The sequence below is a fragment of the Mauremys mutica genome, chromosome 2 (genome assembly GCF_020497125.1).
Source record: "Mauremys mutica isolate MM-2020 ecotype Southern chromosome 2, ASM2049712v1, whole genome shotgun sequence".
Classification (NCBI taxonomy): domain Eukaryota; kingdom Metazoa; phylum Chordata; order Testudines; family Geoemydidae; genus Mauremys; species Mauremys mutica.
Window position 1 is genome coordinate 122,919,514 of NC_059073.1, and position 26,929 is coordinate 122,946,442.

General features: G+C 40.4%; 1 protein-coding gene across 1 annotated transcript in view; it reads right to left on the reverse strand.

The window, feature by feature from the left end:
• The window catches only part of GMDS (GDP-mannose 4,6-dehydratase), a 548,809-nt gene that overhangs the window by 87,740 nt on the left and 434,140 nt on the right, over positions 1–26,929 (reverse strand). The window contains exons 8-9 of the mRNA XM_045005274.1: positions 22,392–22,510; positions 13,303–13,399 (exon numbers count right to left, since the gene is read on the reverse strand). Coding sequence (XP_044861209.1) covers positions 13,303–13,399; positions 22,392–22,510 — 216 coding nt within the window. The remainder of the gene's footprint in view (positions 1–13,302; positions 13,400–22,391; positions 22,511–26,929) is intronic.

A 26,929-nucleotide genomic window follows, 5' to 3' on the forward strand; every position in this document is an offset into this window, starting at 1 on the left:
ATGGGGGCCTTGATCTTGGGCCTGGGTCACCTGGAAGACTCTGATGGGCACATCAGAGTCACGGTCCTGTGCACAGGTACTGTCCGCATGAGACGACACCGATGTGTGTCGAGATGGCCAAGGAGGGGCTGAAAAGCCCTGGGAAGAGTCTCCTTCTCTAATTGATCTTGCTCTGCGTGGCACCGGGGATCGGTACCGGGAGCCATACCGGTACCGGGAACGAGATCAGGACCTGCGACCGGAGCGGTGCCGGGAGGTCGACTGGGATCTCGAAGCTCGACGTCTGGAGAGTCACAGTGCCTGGAGCAGTGCTGGGAGCTGGATCGGTGCCGAGTGTACCGGGCCGGCGAACGGGACGCTGATCGGTGCTGCGAGTGCGACCGGTACTGAGAAGGGGAGCAGTGCCGGGACTGCAAGCGGCGTCGGGACCGGGATTGGCGACGGGACCGAGAACACCGGTGGGACCGCGATCGTGAATGGTGCCGCTCTGCAGTGCTGACAGAGGGTGGTCTCTTCAGGGCAGGCTTGCCTATAGATTGTATGACCCGCACCGGCGGTGCCGGGGATTGAGGCAGCGCATACTCTGTCATCGCGATCAGCTCCCTCGCTGTGCAAATGTCTCCGGTGTGGAGGGAATAGTGAGCTCAACCACGACTTGCGCCGGGGAGCTTTCAGGCACCGGACTCGACGGGACCGGAATCGACAGTGCCGATGTTGTCGGTGCCGCGGCAGGTGTCGGTGCCGGGTGGTCCAACTTAGTCGGGTGCTCTGGCTGTGGTGCAGGTGGCATGGAAGCAGCAGGAGTCTTATGCCTCTTCACCCGCGGGGAGAGGGAATGGTGCTGAACAGACATCGGTGCCGGCGACGGTCGGTGCCGAGAGGCCTTAGCAGTACCGGTGCGATCCAGTGCCGAAGAAGCGCTTCTGCCTGCAGACTGTCCAGTGCTCGGTGCCGAGGGCGGAGGAGTAAGAGCTGCCTCCATCAGGAGCTGTTTGAGACGAAAGTCCCGCTCCTTTTTCGTCCTCGGCTTAAAGGCCTTGCAGATCCGGCACTTATCGGCGAGATGGGATTCCCCGAGGCACTTAAGACAGGAGTCGTGGAGATCTCCTGTTGGCATCGGCTTGTGACAGGCCAAGTACGGTTTGAAACCCAGTGAACTGGGCATGGGCCCCGGCACCGGGTACGGGGAAGGGGCTAATCCCCGAACCCCTCTTAACTATATACACTAACTATGTTATAGAACAAATAAAACTAACTACAGCTATAGAAATTTCAACTATATACACAAGAAATAACGAGAGAACTACGAGTAGCTAGGGAAGTGGAGATCAGCTAAGCCGCGCTCCACTGTTCCAACGACCGACACGGGTGGTAAGAAGGAACTGAAGGGCCGTTGGGTTGGCAGGGGTATATATTTGGCGCCATGGCGGCGCCACTCTAGGGTGCGACCCAGCTGACCCATCGAGTGTTGCTAGGGTAAAAATCTTCCGATGAACGTGCACGCGGCGCACGCACAACTAATTGGAATCGATATGAGCAAGCACTCGAAGAAGAATGTGGTTTTTTTGGGTTTTTTTTGCCGAATGTATTTCAGCTTTTGGTTTTTCCAATGAAAAGTCAAAAAGTCAACAGAAAAAAACACACACAGGTTATGGATGTCTTTCAGGGTGGACTGATTTAAATCAAGGCTATTTAAATCACCAATTTTAATCATGATTTAAATCAGCAAGCAGGAAACTTTGCTTTAAAGAATTGATTTTAATCATGTTTTGCATTTGTACTTTTTAGTTATTTTGCTACAGAAAGGTTGATTCTTATTGGTTGGTAACCATCAAAAATATTGATTTGCAACTAAATATAGCCTTTATACTAAATTTGGTGCTTCTTTTTGCTAACCAGGAGTATACACTATACCTATACACATTTAGTTAAGCAGTTATACAGCTAAATTTGTACTCTTATTCAGATTCTTAATTTTTATTCTTTTATGTTAGAAAATGGTGAATGATGCATTTCTTATCTACCAGATGATTATTGTTACTTGCAATTCAAATTCAACTGAAAATTCACAAAAACAGGATTTTATTTTATTTTTTATTATTATTAAATAAAACTCTTAAATGTGCTGCATACGGAAGAAAAAAGTTTATCAAACAAATTTTGCATTTAAAGATAATTGAAGTATTAAAACAGTTTACCTATCGATCTAAACTATTTATCTGTAGTTAGTGAACTGAACTCGTTTCTGGGCACTACGTCCTTCAAGATTTTAGAACTCAGAGAGCTAATCCTCTCACACCTAGTTTTTATTCATAGATTGGAAGAGGAACACAAGCTTTCCTGATTTTTCAGCTTCCAATTGGTTTCTCAACCCTGAATGAAATAGTTATTGAACTAAACTAGTTGAATAAACTGAAATGACAAAAATTCTCTCTCTGTACCTGCCAAAGAGGTTACTGCTATCAAAACGTTAGCACTTTTCAGCAAACTCTGGGTCCAAGTGCTTAGTCGGTGGTTTGACTCTCTTTACAACTTGGCAGCACATATGTACTGCTTATTTGTCTTTATTTTTTTGGTATTTAATTTAAATTATTTGACTAGATTATAAGTAGTTTAGGTCCCAACATAAACTGCCAATTTCAAATTTAATTTTACATACGTTTATTTTTTAAAATATACCTGTATTTAATTTTAATTAAAAATTCAATTTATGTAAAAGTCTATTTTTTTAATTAGACATCACTGAATTTTATCCACCCTGGTTTCTTTACAAATTTATCTACCTCTATTGTCTTCATAGCAGTAACCTCGGTGTACCTTGCAAACATTGATGAATTTACTCTCACTCTGAGGAAGAGCAGTATCCTCATTGTACAGATTTTACAAAACAAGACACAAGGGATCAAGATCCTGATTCAGCAAAGCACTTTAGTACCCTGCTTAAAGATAAGCATATGCTTAAGAGTTTTGCTATGTCCAGGCCAAACAGATCTGCCCACAATCACAAAGGGAGATAGTGGCAGACCCAGGAAATGAACTCAGATCTTCTGAGTCTTAGACTAGCATTTTAACCACAAGAGTATCCTCTCTCAAACTTGTATATAAACAAGTTAAATGTTTCCCTTCTTTGATCTATTCCTTTGGTAACCAAATCTGGCATTTTCTTCTCGCCTTCACACCCTTCACATTAATGGTCTGATTTTCAGAGATTGAAACGGGAATTGCAAGTGTCAAAATCAGTACGATTTAGTTGTCAGTTACGCAGAGAACCACCTTAGGCTAACCTGTGGCTTTACCACAAGCCCCATGTTTATTATTGCAATGCTAGTTTCTCCTTGTTTTGAAACAGATGCAGCTCTATACCTGGTACATCCCTCAGAGCATCAGCATAACTGCACTGCCTGGTGCATTGGGGGGCTCATTTGCCACCCCCAAGGAGGGAGGAGGAATAGCAGCTCTGCTGAGGCTGCTTTCCCCACTGTGCTGTTACCTGCAATGTGGGCAGCTGGTGCAGGGGGCTAAAAGATGTCTTGTGGACACTTGCTTGCCCTTGCAGGAGTGCTAGAGAGACACAATCTGGCACTTATCCAACTTGTCTGACTATGTTCACCCTTTCAGGAAATATGTTGCTGTTGTAGGGAATTAGACTGCTGCACGCACCTGAGAGGATTATTCTGTGCACTTCAGAAAACGGACACCTTCTGAGTCCATTACCAGGATAAAAAAGAATGGCTACCTTTATATGGCTCTTTAAAAAAAGCTGACAGGAAAGAAACAGAACAAAAATCTTGGTAATTAAAAGGTAAGGTTATCTTGCTGACAGGGTGATCACAAACTGGAATTTCCCTGATATCACTGTAAAAGGTGATTGTTTGGAAACCAAGAATACAGTCATCTGTCAGGAGGCCGAGCTGGCACACCAGCTTCTCTGCATGGCATCTCCACCCTTGAAAACTCTCCAAATCCACATCCTGTTGCAGAAACATTCACTGTTTTACGGGAAATCAATGTCTCGTTTTTACAGAGACTTGTTTTTTTATTTATTTTCAAATGTGTAATTTGTCAGATTTTTTTACTGCCTGTACGAGTAAAGACCAGAGAGATCAGGGGAAGTGATGAGAGAGATGGGGTTTTACATAAAAATGAATATTGTTCCTAAAATATGAAAAAATTGTGCACCATGGCATATACAGCTACACCTATGATTGAATAGCCCTGTTTGGAAGACTTAAATACTAAAGTAGGCTAATTTTCAATGCAAGTTTAGCAGAAGGTATTTTTAACACCAATATTACAGCATGAAGCTTCACATATTACATGCTAGTATTTTGTGATTGTCACTTACCTCTCTACACCCACACACATACAACAGAAGTAGACAGAGAAAGTGGACGGAGTTCTAGCACTCCAGTACTTTATTCCAAGATTGATGGAGGAAATCTGACCCCATACTCTTTCTCTCCCCTGCAGCCAAAGCCCAGAAGTGGCATTTTTCTTTTCCACACGGTTCATGCTTTTAATGCATTCTACATGCACAAAACACCCTGGGAGAACACCATCTGGACTGAGAGCAATGGCGGGTAAATGTATACCTGAAAAATGTAGGGCTACAGCTGTGGAAAAATTGTGACTTTATTATTTGCCCCCGTTTTTCATAAAAAAATTTCAAACCTTTTTTGAAAAGCTTCTACAAAGGGTCCCGATTTTCAAAAAAAGAGCTCAGCTCCCATTTAGGAACCAAAGTAAGTGACCTGACTTTTAAAAGAACCCAACAAATCAGATGTTGAGCTCTTCTGAAAATATGACCGTGTTACAATGGGTGCTGCTGGGTGCTGAGCACTTGAAAATCTGGTCCTGGTCTCTCTTGAAAATCTCACCCCATGTGGGTGAATGGAAAAGGGAGCGGGCTAATGGGCAATACTCAGGCAGGAAAAGATCAGTGGGTGACAAAACTAGATAGGTGGCAAGGATGTACTAGGGCTGGAGCTGTCTAAAGCAAGAGCTCTTATGTATTTTATATGCTCCAGTCTCTCCCCCTTCTCAGTTTCTTCTCGGGTGAGACTGTGCTTCTTCCAACACAGCTGCTTTAGCACAGGGAGCCTGCCTACAGGCAGAGATAAGAAAACAAAAGCGTGGGGGAAGAGGGTGAGAAATCAGATCGAGATAATGAAGGAGGGAAGAGGGCCAAATTGGGGAGGGGGGGGAGCTGAGGGAAAGAGGAGACAAGGGGGTAACTGGTGAACTAAGAAGAGATGTAAAATATAAATAAGTACAAATAAATACATATATGGGGGAAAACCCAAAGAGGGGGCAACAAAAGCAAAGAAGAGAAGGGGAGGGATAGCTCAGTGGTTGGAACATTGGCCTGCTAAACCCAGGGTTGTGAGTTCAATCCTTGACAGGGCCATTCAGGGATCTGGGGCAAAAATCTGACTGGGGATTAGTCCCCCTTTGAGCAGGGGGTTGGACTAGATGACCTCCTGAGGTCCCTTCCAATCCTGATATTCTATGATTCTATGATAAAGCAGGAGAGGAGTGATTGAGATAATCTCTAGCCTGATAGGGACAGAACTTCTTGTCAATCAGAGACAGGAAGCACAGCCAGAGAAACAGTTGATTAAAAATAAAAAGCTATGTGAATTTAATCCAGTCCCTTCAGATCTGCAAACCTGTGCTGGGAATCTGGGGAGAGCAGGCTGTCTTGGGATACTTCAGGAGTGGACAGGCTGAATACAGAGGTACAGGGACATAGAAAAAAAAATCAATTGACGTTATTTGAATCGCCACAAATATTTGGATTGATTGGGTCAGTTCTTATTTGAGACGAAGGGCTTCACTTCATCTGAAGGTTTAGCACTTAAACACATGCTTAACTTTATGTATGTGAGACATCCCATCAATGACTCACATAAGTAAAGTTAGGCACATGCTTAAATGCTAATTAGGAAGCTAATTAACCTTCGATTCTCATTCTCCTCTTCCTCAATTCCAATCCTCCATTCTCTCAGGCTTGATTTAAAATGGTTTCCAAGAGTTGGGCCTAGGTCTTCTGCATTTCTGTAATTACCACTTGTCAGCCTAATTTAGAGGAATGATCAAGTGGGGCGGGGTAGGGAGCAGCGGCCATTTGCCTGGGTGACAGTTCCGTCTCCAAACTAATCTTTCAAAGGATTTGACATCTTTTCACCCAGCCACAGCAGAAACTTTTTACCTAAAGTCAGTCAATTTTCTTCATCCACTTTCACCATTAAAAAAAAAAAAAAAGGCCATGAATCTTATAACAAGTACGGTGCAACGTTCAGAGCGCAAAACAGTTTTGACTTAGATCAGAGGAGTTAAGGGAACACTTTCCTTTTGTTAAGGGTTGTCAGTTCGTTGCAGTACTAAGGGATCAAATGGCAGAATGAGAGAGATGTTCTCAGGAAGATCAATGAATACGGGAAGTTCACAGATGACACATAGCTCATTTTAAACCTCAGGAATGACAGCAGGGCATGAGGAGGAGCAGGACCAGCTGTGAAAGCTGCCAGAGGAGTACGTTGGAGGCACAGCAGAGGAGAAATGGGACGACATAAAGGGCAGCAACTGGTTAACTGAGAAGCATAGCATGGGATGATTCTAATGGTAGTGCTCAGCAGGATTCCAGTATTGAATGTCACTGAGGTGGATTTAAAAGATGGGACTGTCAAGTATGATGTAATGAGCAAATTGTGAAACAACAACAAGCAGAAGAGTATCTGAAGCATGCATTGTGGATAGCGCTCCTATACAAAGGGATGAATGCCAGGGTAGTAGTCTTACAGCAGAAGGAAAGGACAAGGGTATTTATTAAGAGGATTAATAAGACAGCAAGCAGAATTGTGCATGAACCCGCTGAAGATAGACAGGGTGGAAGACACCTTGCACAAAAGACAATCTGATAACAAAAATGATCTTCACCTACGAACACAGTGATATTCAAGGAAAAAAAGAATTTGAAGGAATATAGGAGAAGGAAAAGCAAAGGAGGGACAAGAAAAGAAAGCAAAACAACTTCATATATACCCAGACATATACATATGGAATGGTGAGAGCAGGCTCTCTTGGAGTATTTCAGCATGTCCACTCCTCACTAGAGAGGTGCATGGAAATGAAAAAGAAAAAAAACCCCAATTGACATTTTTTGAATCTCCACAAATATTTGGATCAATTAGATCAGTTGCCAGAAGCTGGGAATGGATGACAGGGATGGATCACTTGACAATTACCCGTTCTGTTCATTCCCTCTGGGGCACCTGACATTGGCCACCATTGGAAGACAGAATACTGGGCTAGATGGACCTTTGGTCTGACTCAGCGTGGCCGTTCTTCTGTTCTTAATTGGGTCAATTCTTATTTGAGCTGAACTGCTTCACTTCATATAAAGGTTTGGCAAAGCACTTAAGCACATGGTTAGAGCACATTGCTATTCAGGTCTATTCCTGGCATTACCACTGACTCATGACCGTAGGCAAGTTGCTTAGCTTTTTTTGTCCTTCGATTTACTCACTAGTGAAATAGGGAGGCAGCAGTGCCTCTTATCTATTCCACATGCTTAAGATGCTTAAATATTCAATGTTTGTCAAGTGCTGAGTTCCTTAAGAAAGGCACAGCACAGGAACACATTATCCTTATATAACTGAATCAGAAATCTAAGTTTTCAGTGGTAACTCTGAAGCATCTGACATAAGAGACACATGGACTGAAATAGAAAAATGTCTGCAGGGTTTTTAATACCAGAAGACAGAGTTTACCAGACAGAAAGGCAAAATGAAGAAGAGGGGTAGGTGGCAATGGAACTGAGGGATAATACTGAGTCTGAACTAAGTGATGATAAAAATATATTGGCTGACACAGCAGCAGAGTCAGTTTGGAGAAGAGTTAAGGACAAGGAAGGGTAACCATATGCCAAGGTAGTGATTATCGGATGAGACACAGACTTCCAGGACAAGAAAAGAAAGCAGATCAAGATTTTCTTTTAAAATAGATAAGAGAGGTCTGTTATTCTTCCTTCAAAGCTAGCATCTAACTCTCATGATTGTTAATGCAAATTACATATGCATAATTACAAATTACTGGTGACAAAACAGACCCTTAAGGAAGGGAATAATGGGTTTCCTTATACAGACATTTGAACAGTGTACAGGGTCAGACACAATTCTGGACCTAACAGTAGAAATTGGTCCAGTAGCACGTCTCATTCTGTGTTTAGTTTCATTAGATTTTAAATACTCTTTAGGACAAGAAAACTTAAAGGAAGCATCACCAACGTTTTTGACTCTAGGAGATCTGAATTTGGGGGAATGTGATATGCCCCAAGAATTTTTACTGGAATGCTACGAAGTATGGGAAACATAGAGCTGAATGTTTGAAAAACATTTAAAGAGAGTGAAATTTAAAGCTATCCTGGTTAAGCAGGGATGTAAAGATTAGTGTAAGCAATAAATAGAAGACTTTAAATATATATATATATATAACAATCCTTTCCCAATATAAACAAGCTGGCAAGGAGGATTGAGACATCTATTAAAATCAAGCAAGAGCAGGTTAAACAGATAATTACAGGAAGACAAAGAATTACTTCTGTCAGGACCATTCCAGCTAACAATTTTTGTCAAGTATAGCTACACTAGAAAGGCAAAAGAGGAAGAAATGGTCTTCCCCTAAATTGTTCAGAATTGGAAGTAGGGGATATAACAAAGGAACAGGTTAGTGTGCCTTTGTTCTTTACGGAAGAAGATGGACAACTGCTTCAAGACCAATGATATGTCTTCTGCTAAGAGAGAAGTGTTAGGACATCTCTACATTTGGGAAATTTGCATTGATATAAGCAGTAGTTACAGCAGTGCAAACCCCTAATGTAGATACAATGTATAAATGCAACTTAATCCAGGGTGTAAATTTTCCCATCTTAGACAAACCCTAAGATGCCAATGGAACTGTGTGGGAAAAAGGATCCCACTTATGATATACAGAGCGCTAGATTTAGATTACATATAATATTTCCACAAGGTGAAAGAGATTCTTTCCTTTCCTTGAAGAAATGAAGATTGAAATTAGTGAAATCCTAACTGGTATTTTTTTAAGTTCTCCGATGACAGATCAGATTCCTGAGGTCTGGGAAGTGTTAAACATCATTGTTACAACAGAGGGCCATGGGAGGGAGCATTTATAGAACAGTTATCTTAACAGGGACTTGTGGAGAAATATTAGAAACAGTTTTGCTAAATCACCTCAAGAAGCATAATTTGATTATAAACAGCATTGCGTTAGTCTTGGAGGGAGGTCTCTGCTTAGAGCTAGCTTATTGAATTTCTTCAGATATTACTAGGATGTCTTTTAGTTTTGGGCCATTCCTTGCTTCTAATATTAGGTACATGAGAAGATAGCAAATTAATTATAAACCACATTTGCTGAAAGATCAATAAATGGGAGATACTGCCAACATTTTTCTAATGGGCACTGAAAGCTAGGTGGCTACATTTGTATTTAAGTACCTCAGTAAAAGGCATGATTTTTCAGACATGCTGTGCTCTAGGTAACTCAATCCCTTATTTTGGTGCCTAAAAGTGGATTAAGCTGCCTTATTTCAAGCATCCACATTTAAACATTTTGCCCATAGTAAAGAGTGAGGGCTAAAGAGACCAAAATAACAGGGATTTGAATTCTGTAGGTAAATGAAACAGTAATGGGAGGTTATCACTATATTGTCCAAGCGGTACACATGGAGTTTTAGTCATGCACCTCTTAGCAAAGGAGCCATGTGCTTAAAAAACCAGCACACTGTTTGAAAACATAATCACAGAACACAAAGGCAACAAACCCATAGAGAGTGTATTTGGGATTGTGACACAGCACTCATGAAACCTATTGACTGTGAGGCTATAAAGGTTATCGTACAAAAATCCTTGTAGCCAGCCACCTATACTGTCTATACATTTAAAAAAAAAGTCAGACTGGATACAGAGAGGGATAGAATATAAATAGAAAGAAATGGTATTGTTAGGTCTGTGATCAGCAAGGGGAGGGGGGAAGGGTCAGAAGGGGAAAATTCCCAAGGCCACTGAGTAGCAAGGGGCCCCAAAGCAGTCAAAGGTTTCAATATCCAAAGACAGCCAACAGATTTAGAGGCAAGGCATTCACAAAGTTTACTTAGTTCAACCAGAAGATAGTCTCACATTTCAAGGTTTCTTCTTCAGTGCTGGGTGGATGCTTAAAGATGCTAAGCTTTTCAATTCAGCATTGAAGCAGAGGGAGCGCTAACTGATTGGAATAAATACATTTAAAAAATGAACTCATCCATGCAGTCAGATCTGTATGTAGTACAAACTAATGGACACTGATACATTTCAGAATATTACTTTAACCTTAAAAAAGAAAAAAGCTTCTCTGCATTAAAGTTTAGTGTCTGAGCTTTAGGGTATGTCTAACACTGGCAAGTTTCTGCGCCACAAGTTATACCACTTTTATTAAAACACTGGAATTAAACTGCTGTTGTGTGTCCACACTGTGCTTCTCGTGATGCTGAAGCGCATCCACATGAGCAGCTCTTGCAACGGCAAAGAGAGCAGTGCATTGTGGTAGCTAGCCCACTGTGCAACTGACTGCAGGGTGCTTTGGGAAGGGTTTGCAATGCCTCATGGGGCAGGCACAGCGTCAAATGATGCAGGTTTCCCAATCCCATTGTTCCATGGGCATCCTACTACATTGCCAGCTGCTTTTCAACTGAAGTGTGTGAGTGTGTGTATGGAGGGGGGGAGAGAGAAAGTGTATTTTGGGGGACAGAGTGTCAGCATGCTATTTTGTAAGTTCAGACAGCGGCAGGAAGCAAACAGTCCTGAGGCAGAGGGAGAGGGAAACCCTGACATCAGGCCGCACCTTCCTCCTTGGGCTCTCTGCACAGCACTCTCTCTCTCTCGTTCTCACACACACACACACACACACACCTGCCTCTGTGTTCAACAGCACGAGCATTCCACATTAGTGGTTTGCTTTGTTTCATTGGGCTTATGCACAATGATTTTTTTTTTTTGGAGGTTCATCCACTGATATTTATTTTTGCACCACACCCTTGTGAGAGCTCCTCTGCAATAGTGCATTCAGCTCCAGTTTCATTAGTAAGAACACTATGACCTCAGAGGTAGTATAGCTATGGCAGTTAGGTGGGTTCCAAAATTCAAATATATTTATTGTTTTTAGGAGACACTAAAATTTTTTTTTTAATATTCTCGTGGTTCAAGAGAAGTCTTTATGTTAGCTAAATAGGACTGTATTTTCAAAGGTCTGTGGACTTTGCATGCACACCAACACCAAAGTGCACTTGCAAGCCCTTATTTATAAGCACATATACCCAGGCAGGTGCACAAATCAGTGGTTGCATGAGTAGTCCTGAGAAGAATCTATGCTTACCTGTTAGAGCAGGGGTCCCCAACACAGTGCCCGCAGGTGCCATGGCGCCCGCGGGGGCATCTAAATGCGCCCACGTCCTGGCCGGCGGTGGAACATCTGCCGAAATGCTGCCGAATTTCTGCGGCATTTCGGCGGCGACGCCTCTCGATGACGCTGCTTGCCGCCGACAAGTGACGTCATCGAGAGGCGTCGCCGCCGAAATGCCACAGAAATTCGGCGGCATTTCAGCGGATGCTCCACCGCCGCCACAGTCCTTCGTCTGGCGCCCGCCAGACGAAAAGGTTGGGGACCACTGTGTTAGAGCAATACCACAGCCACAGAACAATCTATTCACAGTGCAGACGGTTTTGAACTCCAGAAATTGTGTTCTAAAAAAGGGGACAGGTAAGGCAGAGAGGGGAGATCCTGGACAGAACCATTTCAAGCAGAAAGCAGCAAACAGATGGAGTAAAGTAGAACTAGAGTAACGTCATTGAAGCAGATACATAATTCCAATGAGTTAGGGGAGTGAATATGTATTTGCAAGGAAAGAGAAAAGTATTGGGGGTATGATGACAAAGCAGGAAAGTGGTGTCTTATACAGCACAGACTTCTTGGGTGAAGTGTCCTTTTCCTGTTCAGCAAGTCCTTTTGTCTTTATTTCCCTCTTATCACTCCGACACCTTGCCCAAGTATAGAATGACAGGCAATTCTTAATGACTTCTTAGCTTTTGAAATGGTTCAGGTATAAGAGTCCAGCCATTTTGAATAGTTATTTACAACAAAGTTTCTATTGCTCTTTGAATTTTCAGCTTGGAACATGCCACCCCCCTTCCTTCCCCGCCGCAATCTGTGTCAAGACAAATGTGCTCTTGTAGCATCTCACTCATATCAGGAAGTTAATGCCAGCACTTCTGAATGGACCCACTGACAGCTGATGCTGTGTCAGCAGCCAGCAGGGCTGGTAGTGTCCTCCTCAGGAGACCGAACACATCCTTCCTTGGGCACACCCACTCTCCACTAACACAGTGAATAATTGTTCTCTGGGTCTAAAAACCTGGGCTGCGCCCCATGCCAGCACCACATATTGTCATTACCCCACCTGGCTGCATACAAATCATTCACTAATTTTTTTGTCACAAGTTCTCTATTCAATTAGAACAAACACATTATTGGCCCCATCCAGCAGACCACACTTACGGTATCCTTTTTTACTTCAATGGGGGTACTCAAGTGAATAAAAGTTACTTATAAGAGTAAGAGTTTGCTAAGTAGGACCCTATACATATTTTTTTAAAAGAGTATTTCATAACTATTATACTACCAAAGGTCACAAAAATGGAATTTTTACCCAGGATATTCAATGGAGGGAGTTTATAGATTAAGCTACAAGCTATTTTTCTTTTTAATATATTGAGGAAATATTTTAAAATTCAAATTTATCAATGCACCTCTCTTCATTTTTTCCTAACCAGAGAGAGATGATCAAATACCACATTTTAAATAAAAAGAGACAACATTTTGATTTGACTTTTCTTTTTGTTTCCTACATGGTGAAGTTTCATACATGCTCTTTCTGTCCTGTGCAAGGACAGTAGCTTAAACACTGCAGTTGTGTCAATTATTGCCTTGCAAATGTGGCCCTCCAGATTTTTTCCAGAAATTGTTGTTATGTTTGTTTGTTTGTTTTTGGATAACTTGCTGGGGGCGGGGGTAAGGGCGGGGGAGGGAAGAGGAGGAAGAGGGGCTGATGAGCAGCCTAATTTAGAGCATTTGAAAGCTAGCAGCAGGTGTGCAATTAGAACCATTTCCACAGACAGCTGGCCAAATGCAGCAATTTATTGGCTGAATGATTGGATTATTCATTTGCAAAGCTGAGAGAAGACATTTTCTTACCACTTCAGTTGGCCTGTAGTATTTGTGATCGACTGTCACATGAACCTTGCCGGTCTCCTTGCATCGGCCTACCTCGTTTTCATTCTTTCCTTCCCACCTGTAAAGAAGATAAACATTTAATCAACCCATAATTACTTTAGTGCTCTGATCTAAGTAGCATTTGGCTTGTTTTCATTTATTTGAGGCTGGTGTCAATTCTCTCTGCAGGACTGTATAAACTCATTAACTCCAGGAACAAAGGCAGCAGTTTGACCAGAATGGCGCAACAATGGCTTTTGAAGTCCATGGGCTTTATAAGTCCTAAAACATGGGACTTCCAAGTTAAACACACAAGACTGAAAAAAAATTTAAAATAAAATAAAATTAGCACCTTATTGGTATTTCCAATGTCTTATTATCTTCTAAAAGATATGCCCATGTGCTTTTTATTCATTGCTCGGTATGAAGTCGATAAAAATGTTATTTTTAAAAATATTTTTTGTTTTTACAACTAAGGCAAACTCACAGGAAACCAAGTATCTGCCTCTTAATTTACCAAAGCTGAGCTCTGTTTGAGAGCACTATTATTCCATCCTGCCATATTTTAATTCATGCTCAGTATAAGGCCAGGTCTACACTAAAAGGTTAAACTGACCCATCTACGTTGCTCAGGGGTGTGAAAAATCCACACCCCAGAGCAATGTAGGTAAGCCAACCTAACCGCTGGTGCAGACAGCGCTAGGTCAATAAAAGAATTCTTCTGTTGCCCTAGCTACAGCCTCCCGGGAAGGTGGATTAACTACGACAGGAGAACCCCGCTCATGTCTGTAGTGAGTGGCTAAACTGAAGTGCTACAATGGTGCAGCTGCAGCACCGCATCTGTGCCACACTAGCTTTTTAAGTGTAGACATAGGCTAAGAAAAGGCTCTTCAGTTTTAAGCCCCAATTCAGCCACGTAATTAAGCACATGCCCAATGTGAATGGGACTACTCACATGCTTAAAATTAGGCATGTGTCTAACTGAACTGGGGCCTAAATTAGTTTCCTACCTCTTTTGATACTCTAATATTAATGTAATTTGTAGGAGCTAGTTGGGTGTACCGAAACATTGTGTGTCTGTGCTTCCCACTTTATCCTTTCAACACGGTTTGCACAGTCCAAACTGGCAAGATCTGAAGAATAATACAAATGACTTCATGGATCACTAGAGCCACCGTGTCCTTAACTTTGGGGACTCTGAAAGTCCAGATCGGAAGTTTGTGGATTTGGCCTGTTTCAAAAGAAATTATCAAAAAATATTAAGATCTGACTCATGAAACCTACAAAATTCAGAGTTAAGACTGAAACTATCTTTATTCCTTTAAGCTTGTGCCTAAGCATGGGAGCTTTGAACAGTGGGTGTGTTGCAATACTTCAGCACTAAAGGGTGGGGGTGGTGAAATTCCATGCTTTTGAGGGGTTAAGCTAAAAATCTCTGAAAAGCAGCACTTGTGATTTAGATTTAGATTATTGAGTTTCAATAATCTGCAATAGGAGAGAAGTGCCCTTTACCTCCCTTTACCTGAAATATATTCATAGTTGCTAACTCTTGTGATTTTTATCATACAATATATGGTATTTTTACTGAAGCTTCAGCTCCTGGAATCATTTAATTTCATAAGAATCTCAGCTTTCATTAACAAATAAAGAAGTAAATTTCTAGTCTACGTGGTTCTGGAGAAAACCTGAAAATGTGACCTTAGTGCACCCTAAAGGTTCAGAATCCAGCAGGCAAATAAAAACAAATCATTTTTTTAAATCTCATGATTTTTAAGCCAATCACATGATTTTTTTGGGGGGGGGGGATGGGAGAAGGGGAGGACTGACTCACAGCTTTTGCATGCTTGGGACTGGAAACATTTAACTTTTGTAAACTGTAGACATTAACTGCACTGATGTTTGCAGCAGTGCTATAATGCCTACAGCATTGTAATGAGTAACACTGGGATGCTAAATATGATTTGTGATTTAACTTTTGTTTTTGGTTTTTTTGCAGTTGTTCTGCTTGAAGCCTGTAAGAAACATTTTCATTCAGAAGCCAAAACTAACATTAGCCCCTCCCTTTAAAGGGCAAAGGCTAAAAGTAAGTAGGACTCAAATGAGCTTAATAGAAAACCAACGATCACCAGTAAAACAACAGGAAGTGCTCGGCTCAGGAGACGTCAGTTGCTGTTGGAGGTCACTGAGCCCCATTTAACACCCAACAGTCTACAAAAGGCTCTTCAGAGCCAACAGAAACTCACTCACTATTACCATCATCAAAGCTTTACAACAATAGAAATAACTTAAGGGAAAACTCCACCCACTTTGCTCAGTAATGTGAAAAGTTCATGAGGAAAGAATTTCTCAGTATGAACAAAAGGGGAGATGCAACTGCAAATGGAACTTTTAATTCCAATGGGGATCACTGACACCGGCATTACAGCAGTAGAGACCACCTTGCTGAAAAGAGACATTACATCTGATACAGACTAGATATGAAAAGCACGTTAATCTAACCTGCTATATACGTTTTTAAAATCACAAGAAAAAAATCTTTTAATACACAGTGATGTTCTGTTCAGAACAGTTAATAATCTAGAAAAGGTAAAGTCAAGTTAACCCAAGGTCTGGTGGTCAGAGAAAAGAGACATCAAAAACCTTCATACCATCGTGGTTTTAGATAGCTAGGCACTTCAGTCCTAGTGACCCCCTAAGATTTTGCTTCACAAGGCTGAAGCCTGACAATGCAATAAAACGTACTCATGAAATTTGGGGAAGACTCTAGATTAACCCAGAGTTTCAGTTAACGAAAGTTAGGTTAAACAGGGTTTGCCTAAATTAAAGTAGGCTGGAAAGTGAACTCCCACAATTCTAGAGTCAAAACCATGACCTTACAATCTCTGGCCCTATGCGTACATGACACACTTAGAGGCAGACACACGTGTACACGCTTAGACCACACCACCACAATGATTTGATCACCACATCCTCCAAACCAAGAGGAGGATGTTTGGGGAAGGGGAAGGATCTGTCATGGTGAATTGTCCTTCATAATAGATAATAACTTCAGCTGCATTCTAGAACTCTACACACCTCGAAAAAAAGACGTGGATGATGGAAGAGCACAATTATCTTGTTTTCTGCACTCACTGATAACCTGGATTTGATAGCCATTGCTTCCAGGCTATCCCCGCATGGCACCTAGACACCTCTGGTGGGTGTCTTATAATACTTATTTTACATGAAGTCACTTTTAAGCACAGTGGACACTACCTATGAAAAGGCCTCCGAAATTTCCATGTAAATAAAAAAAAAAAGAAATCGATCAAGTTTCAAATGTGGGTTCAGCGTGTAAAAGGATTCTCACCTCATGAACATTCATACTATTGGACTCAGTAAAAGGGGTAAAATTTTATTTTAAAAGGTTACTATTATCCTTGTTAGGATTGTAAAACATTATTTTTCCTCTTTAGTCCTGAAGATTAGTATTTCCCCTGCATTTTTTATACCACCATCCTAATCAGCAGCAAGATATTATGCAAATAAAACCAAACAACCTTCCTTCTCTCCAAAACATGAGTGCTTGTGCATCCCACATACAAGCTGTGACACTGAAATGTGCTGTAATTGCAATGGTACATGCGTTTTACTCCATTTATTTCTGGGGTGCCTGAGAAGTTGATTAAAAATAAAACCTCTCACAAGAGCCGGAAAAATCAAAACTTCAGGAAAATCCCACTCATCACTTACAGCTGTCAGGAGATATAACTTGCACAGACTTTTCAGATTATTGAATTTACCACCAATATTCCTTTAGGTTGCACACTCCGTTGGATCTGGTCTGGTGTATTATAAACAGTATCCCAGTATGTGTAACACAGAATATTAATGCATGTTTGTGACAGAGTGCTGGGAAACAGCAACTGGTGCAGCACTCTGGTCACTGCAACTACAAGTAGTGTGCTGGAGTAGTCCTGACTAGGAAGAGCTGTGCCTAATTGGTGAATTGGGATGGGTTGAGCAGAGCCCAAAGGCTAATTAGCTCATTACCCAAGAGGCAGAAAAGGCAAAGGGAGGGAGAGACAGATCCATAGGCTTTTCAGAGTCAGAGCCAGGATAGATATTTCAGGAAGATGATATCTTCTGTCTCCCCACTCCACCATTGATCAAACTAAGGATTGTATGAAATTATAAAGACAGAGCTGCATGAGTTTGTACAGGTGGTGGTGGGAACACGGTGAATTAACCCATGAGGTGGTTTGACGAGAAGATGGTCTCTGAGTGGTTTGTTGCTTGAAAAGAGACGGGAGTGGGACCCCACCCTCTCATGTCACAAAATTATTGCATGTGATTAGATTTTAAATTTGACTCTACAAACCCTAATTCAACTTAACCTAATTTGTTTAATTTAAATTGGGATGAACTTCAGTACATGCTTAAGTATTTTGCTGAATAGGGATGAACTTAAGCGTGTTTTCAAGTGGTTTGATTAATTGGACCCACATATCTATAATTTGACTGGCCACAGTAGAGTAACCGAGTTGTACATTCCCAATATTGCCAACTGCAAGTGTTCAGAAATCATGAGGCAGGTCCAAAAACTCATGAAATTGTCTTAAAAATTAGACTGTTAAAATAATATATTATGGTTAGCTTTTTAGTTGCCTTCTGATTTTTCAACCTTTAAGGTTCACCTGCTCAAGCTTTTGTGAGGGCTAGAAATTTACTTTTTAAAAAATGAAACCTGAGATTCTCAAAAAATCACTTGACAACAAGAGCCAGGGCTTTAAGAAAACAACCAAATATCATGAGACTCAGGATAAAATTGCAAGAGTTGGCAAGTCTGCATCCTATTAGGAACACTTGTGTTCAGGAGCAAATGTTTTCATTTAACAATTGTGAATCTCAAAAGGTCTGAAGGTTTAGATCAGATAATTACCCAAAATGTTTGGATGAATGACAGGGAGAATGGTCATTGCCTGGTCACTGGTGAAAACACTTAACTTCAGCTCAGTTTTCCCTTCCATGAGCATCTGTACAATGGGAGGGGGAAAAAATCAACTGAAATTAACTCTTTGTTCATCGGGGATCAGATGGGGCTGCCAAAGCATTTTAAAATAAAAAAGTCACTCTCTCAGTTCCACCTCCCATTTGCTGATCCACATCACCGAGAGAGAAACACTCCTGGGCTTCCAGAGGCTCACCTCACCAGACATTATTATTATTATGGGGAATCCCATTTGTGGGGTGATCATTACAGACTAGGTGGCAAGTTAACTATCACAAAGAATAAAACATGAAGCCACCATGAGTGTGGTAAAATGTTCATCTTCCTGCATTAATTCTGGCCCTTGAAGCAATGCATATTTCTGTTGCAAATGTACCTGGAGTTTTATAGTAACCAAAAAAAAAAAATACAACAAATCTTTCCATTGCCTGAATAGATTTTTTTTTCCATTTGCAGACAGCAGTCTGAAAAGAATTCTGAGTGCTGTAGTGGTTTCAGGCTATCTTGCAATCCTGTTCTAATTTAATAAGATTAATGACAGAAAATTAGTCAAGACAAGCGTTTGCCTGTTTGGTTTAACCCTGCTGTAGTTCAAATTATAGGAGGGAAGTGTTTTCCCCTAGTATTACTTAATTAGTAATAAGTAGAAGGGAAAGTAAAAAGAAAAAAAGTGTAATGCTTACAGGGGAAAAATATTTGTAGCTCAGAGGCTTTCCTGTCAGTGCAAAGGCCTGAATTAGAATGACTCTGAGCCATTCTATAAATATCATTTCAAATTTCTTCCTGGTAAAAAAAGTGTTAAGAGAAAAATCCACACAAAACAAACCTGTAAAAATAAACCTGTGTTCATTTTATACTACATTTCATAGTCTTGTTGTAGCTATGTATCTAATTATTTACATGACGTACTAACATTTTCCTTTTTTCATGTTTTAGACTAGATAATATGGCAAAATAAAATGTTGTAATCTTTGACTAAGAGAGTATGATGTAACTTCATTGAAAGGTTTATTAGCCTGTACTGTGTGTTTAGCTGCACAAATTAATATGTATTAGAAAGAAAAATGACTGTACAAATGATGAGAGAAGTTTAACTGTGGTGATGGAGCATTCAAAACTGTTTTCCTGGATACCATATACTGCAATATCAAGCAACCAAAGATATGATGGCTGTGTCTGCACCGGAGGACAGACATTTGTTCCTACACTGACAAACACAAACAAGCCCAGCTGAAGGGGTTAAAGAACCACTGCAGGCTTGCTCTGTGATGAACTGTTTCAAGACATTGCATTCTGGATACTTATCCCACAGTTCCCAGACACAGCTTACAGAAGCTGTGGATTTTGAAAGACCACTGGTGCACTGTGGGGCAGTAGTGAGAAGATTTGTTGTCATTTTAAAAATGTAAAAGGCAGCCAGCAGCTTATTCCCAAGAGTGCCATTTGAGATCCTGAAATTTCATAACTCCCATGAAAAACTGATCTTGCAAGGAGGGAGGGAGGAATCAGCTTTTTCTTGCAGGAGTTGATTTAATGATCACACAGTGCATACTGGAGCATCACGTCTTTGGTGCATCATTAATTTTAAAGCGGTAGATCAACAAGACCTACTAGAGTGGAGAAGGGGACTGCCTGGTTAATTCCCAAAGACAATACCCCACCTCTTCCAATTTCAAGGTAACAGGCCCTCAAGGGTTCCCCAAAGAGGTAAAAGATTGCTAGCCATTGAGCCAAGAAGACAGCAGTAGTAAGGGGAGAGAGAGAGTGTGTGTTTTGGGAAGGCATAGAGGTCATGTTGGGACCTAGAAAATCAGGAAGGTTCCTAACAAAAATCTTTCCCAAACCTCAAAAAAGTTTTAGATTTAGTTCAGTTTAAGAGAAGAGCAATGGTTTTGGGATGTGGAGGTGGGTTTTTACATTAAACGAAGCATGTTTGTCTATCCCGATTATCAACCCCATTTAGCTGAGATTATTTGGGGAAACTACATTAAAATTATCACAACTGTGCTGTTCTCAAAGCAAAAGTAATTAGCACCTAAATAATATACATCTTTTTTATGCACCCAAATGGCAAAAACTATATGAACACATTACCTTACTAGATCCAGAAGTGAATATATTAGTATGGCCAGATATTGCTTAAGGGAGTAGTTAATAAATTCTATCAAAAAGGGCAAAAATGCCTAAGTGATTTAGGAGCCTAAATCCCTACATCTCATTGACACTCAATGGAAGGTAGAGGCCTTAGTACCTAAGTGACTTTTCAAAATAGGGTTTTCCTCATTATTTATAATAGTAGCTATTTGCAAAATTATTTCCTTTTGCTTTCCTTTCCTTTGCGGGGCAGAGGAGTTCAGAGTTTATTTTTTCTTTTGCTTACAAGAATATATCATTTAGCTCTTGATCCTGGAAGTGCTGAGTACACTAGACCAGTCCAGCAAAACTCTTAAGTGGGGTGTTTAATTTTAAATAGGTGAGTAGACTTGAAATCAATGGATGCCCAGCACTTCTAAACATGAATTTTGCTCCTGACTTTAGACATCCATGTTTAAAAATTCTGACCACCAAGTCGTCTTCTTAATGCAGAGAAACATCCAACAGGAGACAGAAGAAAGGGTTCCAGATATCATAAGATTATGCATCTGTACAGAACAACAGTTTCCACAGTAAACACTAAAGTTTCACCTGCTTTCAATTTAAAACAATACTTACCAGTGAAAGTCAGTCATAAAAAAAGAAACATAGTAAATACAGAAAAAAAAGAGAGAAAACAATTCCTAGTGCCCCTGAAAAATGTCACTGTGGTTAAAGTTCACACTATTAATTGTGTAGAGGTAGAGAAGATGGGCAAGCAAATCAAGAAAGATACTAAATATTTGAAGAAAAATATCCTAAAAATCAAGCTTTGGGGCTGGAAGTTCATTACTATACTGCCCCTCTGAATTTTTTCTGAAAGTAAATGCCAAAAATTGAAACCAGACTAACATTCATCAAGGGAAAATGTTATCATCTACCCAACCACCCACTGACTGTTCAAATAATATTGTATATATCTGTGCACTTCTGCATATTTATTGAATGTGTCAAGTTTTTGCTCCCAAGTAAAACTTACTGGCCCTGTCAAAAGTTCACCAGCTGCACCAGTGTCTTTGATGGCCTGAGGAAGAGCCCTGGTGCTAGCGTCATGGAAGAGCCTGTGGCTTTCCTCTCCCTCTTCCAGCTGAGATTGGTATGTTGATGCATGGGGCCCAGAGAAGATACAGAAGGAGGGAAATTGAAAAAATAATAAACAATAAAAATATAAATTACAGAAAGCATTCACAAAGCCAGCCTGATTTTATTATCTGGCCTTGAGAAGGAATTTTGTATTTTCAGTCAAACTATGCAGAATATGCACTGTAAACATTCTGCACCCACAGCTCAACATTTTTATGGCTCAGTAGGACAAGAACTAAGAAGAATGCAGAGCGATGCTGCTGTATAGTCCCAGCAGTGTGGCCAACATGCTGCCACATGGAAAGGAATCGAGTTTACAGGTGTCACATCTTAAACTGGCTAAGTCTGGGAATGTGGCTGAAGTGGCAGTTTCTGTTTCGGGGCTGGTGATGAGGACAAAAGTGCACCAACAATAAAATGTGTCTCAAACATCCATTCCCGATGAGCCAGTATAGAATGGTATAGCACTGTAATCTCAGCTGAGGTGGTCAGCCCTCCCGGAGTACGGAGGGCAACGGTGTTGGGGAACTGAGGGCAGGGAGATGGGATTTACAATGGAAAAGAAGCAGCAGCCTATAAGAATGCCGAGGTGAGATATCTACAACCTACCTCACCTGGAGTGGATGAAATTCTGCTAGATCTGTTTTTGGTGGAGGGGAGGGTGCTGGAGCAATACCCTGTGGTTGGATAGGCTGAGCGAGAGTCAGTGATTCACATCCAGAGGCCTTATGTTACAAACATAAGACACATGAAAGTGAAAAAGAATACAAAAGAAATACTGCTATGTAATGGCAAAATCAAAGCCACATGTCAATAGTTGACAGGATACAGAAACCCATTGCTGCTAGCTCCTATTCATACTTACACAATGGTTTTCCCAATGTGTTTAAATGACTTCTCCACAAATTCACGGACACTGTGGACCTCCCCAGTAGCTATGACAAAGTCCTCTGGCTCATCCGTTTGCAACATCAGCCACATAGCCTGCAGAAAGATAAACAAATCCAGATTAAGTGCACCTGTAAGTGGGCCCTTTTGTACATATTATATTACCACATTTTGATTTGCAGATAATAAGACACATGTATGCATGCAACTAGGGAAATTAGCACTTTTTAACATGAGGCTGTTAGCTAGTTCAGCACAACTCTTACAAGTGACTAATTGGAATTATTTTACATTACAGAAAATTGTGTAATATACCTGATTTTCTCTTTGTTTCACACCAGGGATTTCTGTGGGGGATATTTTAAATCAAGACTCAGTGTTCAAAAGTAGACAGTAACTCTTAGGAGTAAGAACCCATTTATTATAAACCTTACATTTATTCACATGTAATGGAAAGCAAAATATTATATACCCCTCTCCAATTTAAGAGATGTTGTCAGTAGGGCAAAAACATAGAACTACCTAACTTTGGTTAAATACATTGTTGACTATTTTAAACTAGATTTAACCCAAATAAAATACAGGACAGACAGGACAGAGAGGACCAGTATTTTCATAGTGCATTATTTCAAATTCAGCTATTCCTCCTGCACACCCCTGGAGATGCATTTGAAGGTGTGGCAAACAAGATTCCCCTTTTCAATGTACGGAAATACTAATGGAGAAGTTAGGCAAACACTTAAGATTCTCTTTCAAAGAGTGCAGGCTGTGCAAAGATCAGAATAGTGACCAAAATCAGAACTATTTCTAAATCACAACTTCACAGTTTACTAATATTGTTATTTGTGTTACATTTATGCCTAGAGGCCCCAGAGGAGATTTTGTGGCTTCATTGTACTTAGCACTGTTCAAACACATAATGAGAGAGAATGGCTGCCCCAAACAGTTTCCAGTCTAAACAGAAAAGTCAGACAAAGGGTGGGAGGGAAAACAGAAGCACTCTGAGGCAAAGTAATTTGCCTAAAGTCACACAGCCAGTCAATGTCAGTAATAGAACCCAGATCTTCTTACACCCAATCCAGTGCCCTATCCATGAGTTTCTGCCACTCAGAAACTATAGATGGAAAAAATAAAACTATCACTCTAGGTCAAAGTGATGGAAACACTTTATTTCCTTAGGTTAGAAACAGGGAGCAATCGATGCACATCAGAGCCTTCTTTTAATAAATAATCAGTACACAAAAGCAAAATAATTCATCCTCTTTCTCCATAGGGTAAAAGGAATTCCCATCTTCTTGTAGTGTAATCCACAATGCTATTTGCATTGACCTCTTCACATCAGATTTAAAGAAAACTTTAGTAGGTCCCCAGATGCTAGTGGATACTCTGCAAATCAGATTAATAAAAGCTTTGGGACAGCTCCGTTTCTCTCAGTAAATACCACCTGAAAAGTTCAATTCTTCTCTCCCCCGAACCCGCCACCCCTTTTAGTAAATCAGTGTCAGGCAAAGCAAGAAGATATACTCCCTTCAAATTATTCTATTTGCAAGTCATTTTGCTTCCTGTTGTTTTTTTTGTATCTTTAATATTTCTGCGAGATTTTATTAACACGCTCCTTTTGCCTCTTGAATGTGCACGGAAGGTGGGATTTTGGGCAACTCCCGTGTATGTCCTTGACATTAATTGTGCTTTAGGGATGTGGCATGCTGGGTGGGACAATGGCAGCAGCTTTATTTTTCCTCCCCAGGGTTGAGCTCTCTAGCCAATGACGCAGCAATATACGATGGACTGATGAAATTCCTTCTGCTGGCAAGAGATGTCTTAATTGCTATCTTTGATACTATCTTTCTTGGAACATTCGGGTTTTTGTTTTGATTCATAGGGTTACAGTAAATCACTGACACCCTTTCTTTCACGTCTGACTAGACTTGTAGGGTTCACAGCCACACCAACCTTCAACGGAGCACAAATGAATATTTTAAACATGGGGCTAAATCCTGAAGTCCTATCTCAATCCCTGATCCCACAAACATTTATTTACCTAAGTAGATCTACTGAAACCAATAGGATTGCTCAAAGGAGTAGGCACTATCTGAGTGAATAAGGGACTGTAGGATCAGACTCTCAGTCCTTATTCAATCAATCAAAATTCATAAGGACAAAATTCATCCTATTGCCATAAATGGGACTTTTACAGGAGTAGTTACATCAGAATACGGCCTATGGTATTTGAGGAGTTTAAAGCAATTTTCTATGATTTAATAACACAAATATTTTAATTTTTGCACATATTTAGTGTGGCAGAGTATTCACGTTGCCAAATTAAAAACCAAAAAACACAGTCAATACAGCATCAGGTATTTATGTAGTCACTGTTATTTTTGTGTGATGCTTAACTGCATTTTAGCTACAGAAATATATATATTTCACCCACAAAAAAACAGTAACCACATAAATATCTGATGCTACTTTGACTGGGTTTTTTGGTTTTTAGTTTGGCAACATGAATGCTCTCTCTCTCTCTCTATAAATATATTTTTAAAACTTCCTACCAGCTTTTTTGGATTTGCTTTGTCATGCTTTTCTACCATTTCAAAGAGCAAGCAAATCTTGGAGCATACATTGTGGTACATTTTTACAGGGTCAGGCTTGTAATGATCAAACAACACAGATGCTGTTAAACTAAAAGGAACTTCTCCCTGAATTTCTGCTAGTAAAAGTGGTGCTTGGAATAATGATTACTTGAAAATTTATCACGGTTTGTCCTTCTATTTTCTTTTGGCATTCAGTCCATCTTATAATTAGCCAAATCAAACCAGTGAAAAGTAACATTCTAATAATTATGAAAAAAATAATTGATTATTTTAACAAGGAGGTAAAGAGTTGTTCATTTGAACATGTCTGCATGTGGTTTTTGTACAATAAAGACAAAGGCAAGCCAGTGGGCAGAAAATACTTCAACAAACTCAGCATCAAAAATGTTCATTTCTGCTGTTACATATTACGTAGCCAAAAAGAAATCTGTGTATAAGTAGTAGCTACACACTTTCCCTACAGAATGTGCCAGGAATGTGCTCTTTTTTTCATCATATTATCAGAGGCCCTTGATCTATCAATTTCTAGACATTTCCCGTAAGAGATCATATTGTACCACACTCCAGGCAGAGAACAAGAGTAAGGAGGGAGAAGGGATACGCAGCTCCAGATTTAATTGTCATTACTGAATGGTTTACTGGTTTTAACAGAGAGGAACAGCTTTGTTTAAATTTCCACTGAGCATAATTAATGGTTATTGACTGGTAAATGAAGAACAGGTGACACTCTGAATTAGAAGATAAATGATCTGGTGTTCTAGCGTGATAATGGCTTAGTAATTGCTACAAAGCCGCAGCCTATCGCGCCCCATCATAATGCTAGATCATGTCCAGGACACAAAGGCCTCTGTGTGAAAAGTATTCAGCCGTTCACCTCCTTATACAGCTGCCCAGTGATTTGGTCCATTTATTCTCTGATGGACTGCACAACTGAGGCAAAAGTTCACCAATTCTCACCTTCCTGTTCACATGCTGAACCACATGACCCATGACATGCCTGGGCTGCAATCTATGATAAAATCATTGCACAGCTCCAGCTCTTGGCTATCTTTTAACCATCATGAGGTCACATATTTTAGGAATTTTTGTGGAGTGGAAAGAGGGGCATAGTTTTTCCTAATTTTCTCTGTAGGTATTTTTTTTTTATATCCCTAATGGGCCAACAGAAAGTCACTTATCACAATACATATCTCTAACTCTTTCCTTACTCTTTAGATGGATTTGGTTACGAAAATGTGGTTAAGGCTGAAGAGGAGGAGAAAACTATTACAGAAACTATCCAGGCTCTAGCTCTCTTCAAATCACATTGTTCCTTTAATGGCAAATGTACAAAACATATTTTTCATACTTGAACTCTTTTTGTCTCCGCTCTAGTAACTCACAAAGTCGAAAGGCAATACTATGTCATTTAAATTTAAAGACAGAAAATTCACTGTAGAAGAATACATAGCAAGTTTAACATGCGGATGCACTTTTGAGATTACGTGAGCTGGATATCTGTTCTGCAAGTCTTAACTACAACTGCTGCCAACACTTCTTTATTATTATTTTTTTTAAGACAATATAAAAAAAAATTCCCTCCAGGTGAGGAACTCTAATTTCAAGCAACATTTCTAAACTGGAGCCAGTTTTCTTCGAGGCCAACACCCATTTAGAAGTCTCTTCCTCACAGTGTTGTTTATGTTCACACCTGGATCAGTGAAGGGGAAAACCTGAACTGGACTAGCACAGCCAATACATACAAATTCCGTACATGCCTCTCGTACTGTGATTGTGATGTGTGTGTTTGTCTTCAGAATCTGCAGTCTGTTGCACTTGTGCCTCACCATTAAATTCCAGTCCAGCATCCCAGCGAGAAAACACTTATTAACTGTGCTGTCATCCATGAATAACAAGACTTGTTAATCAAGGTTATGTTTAA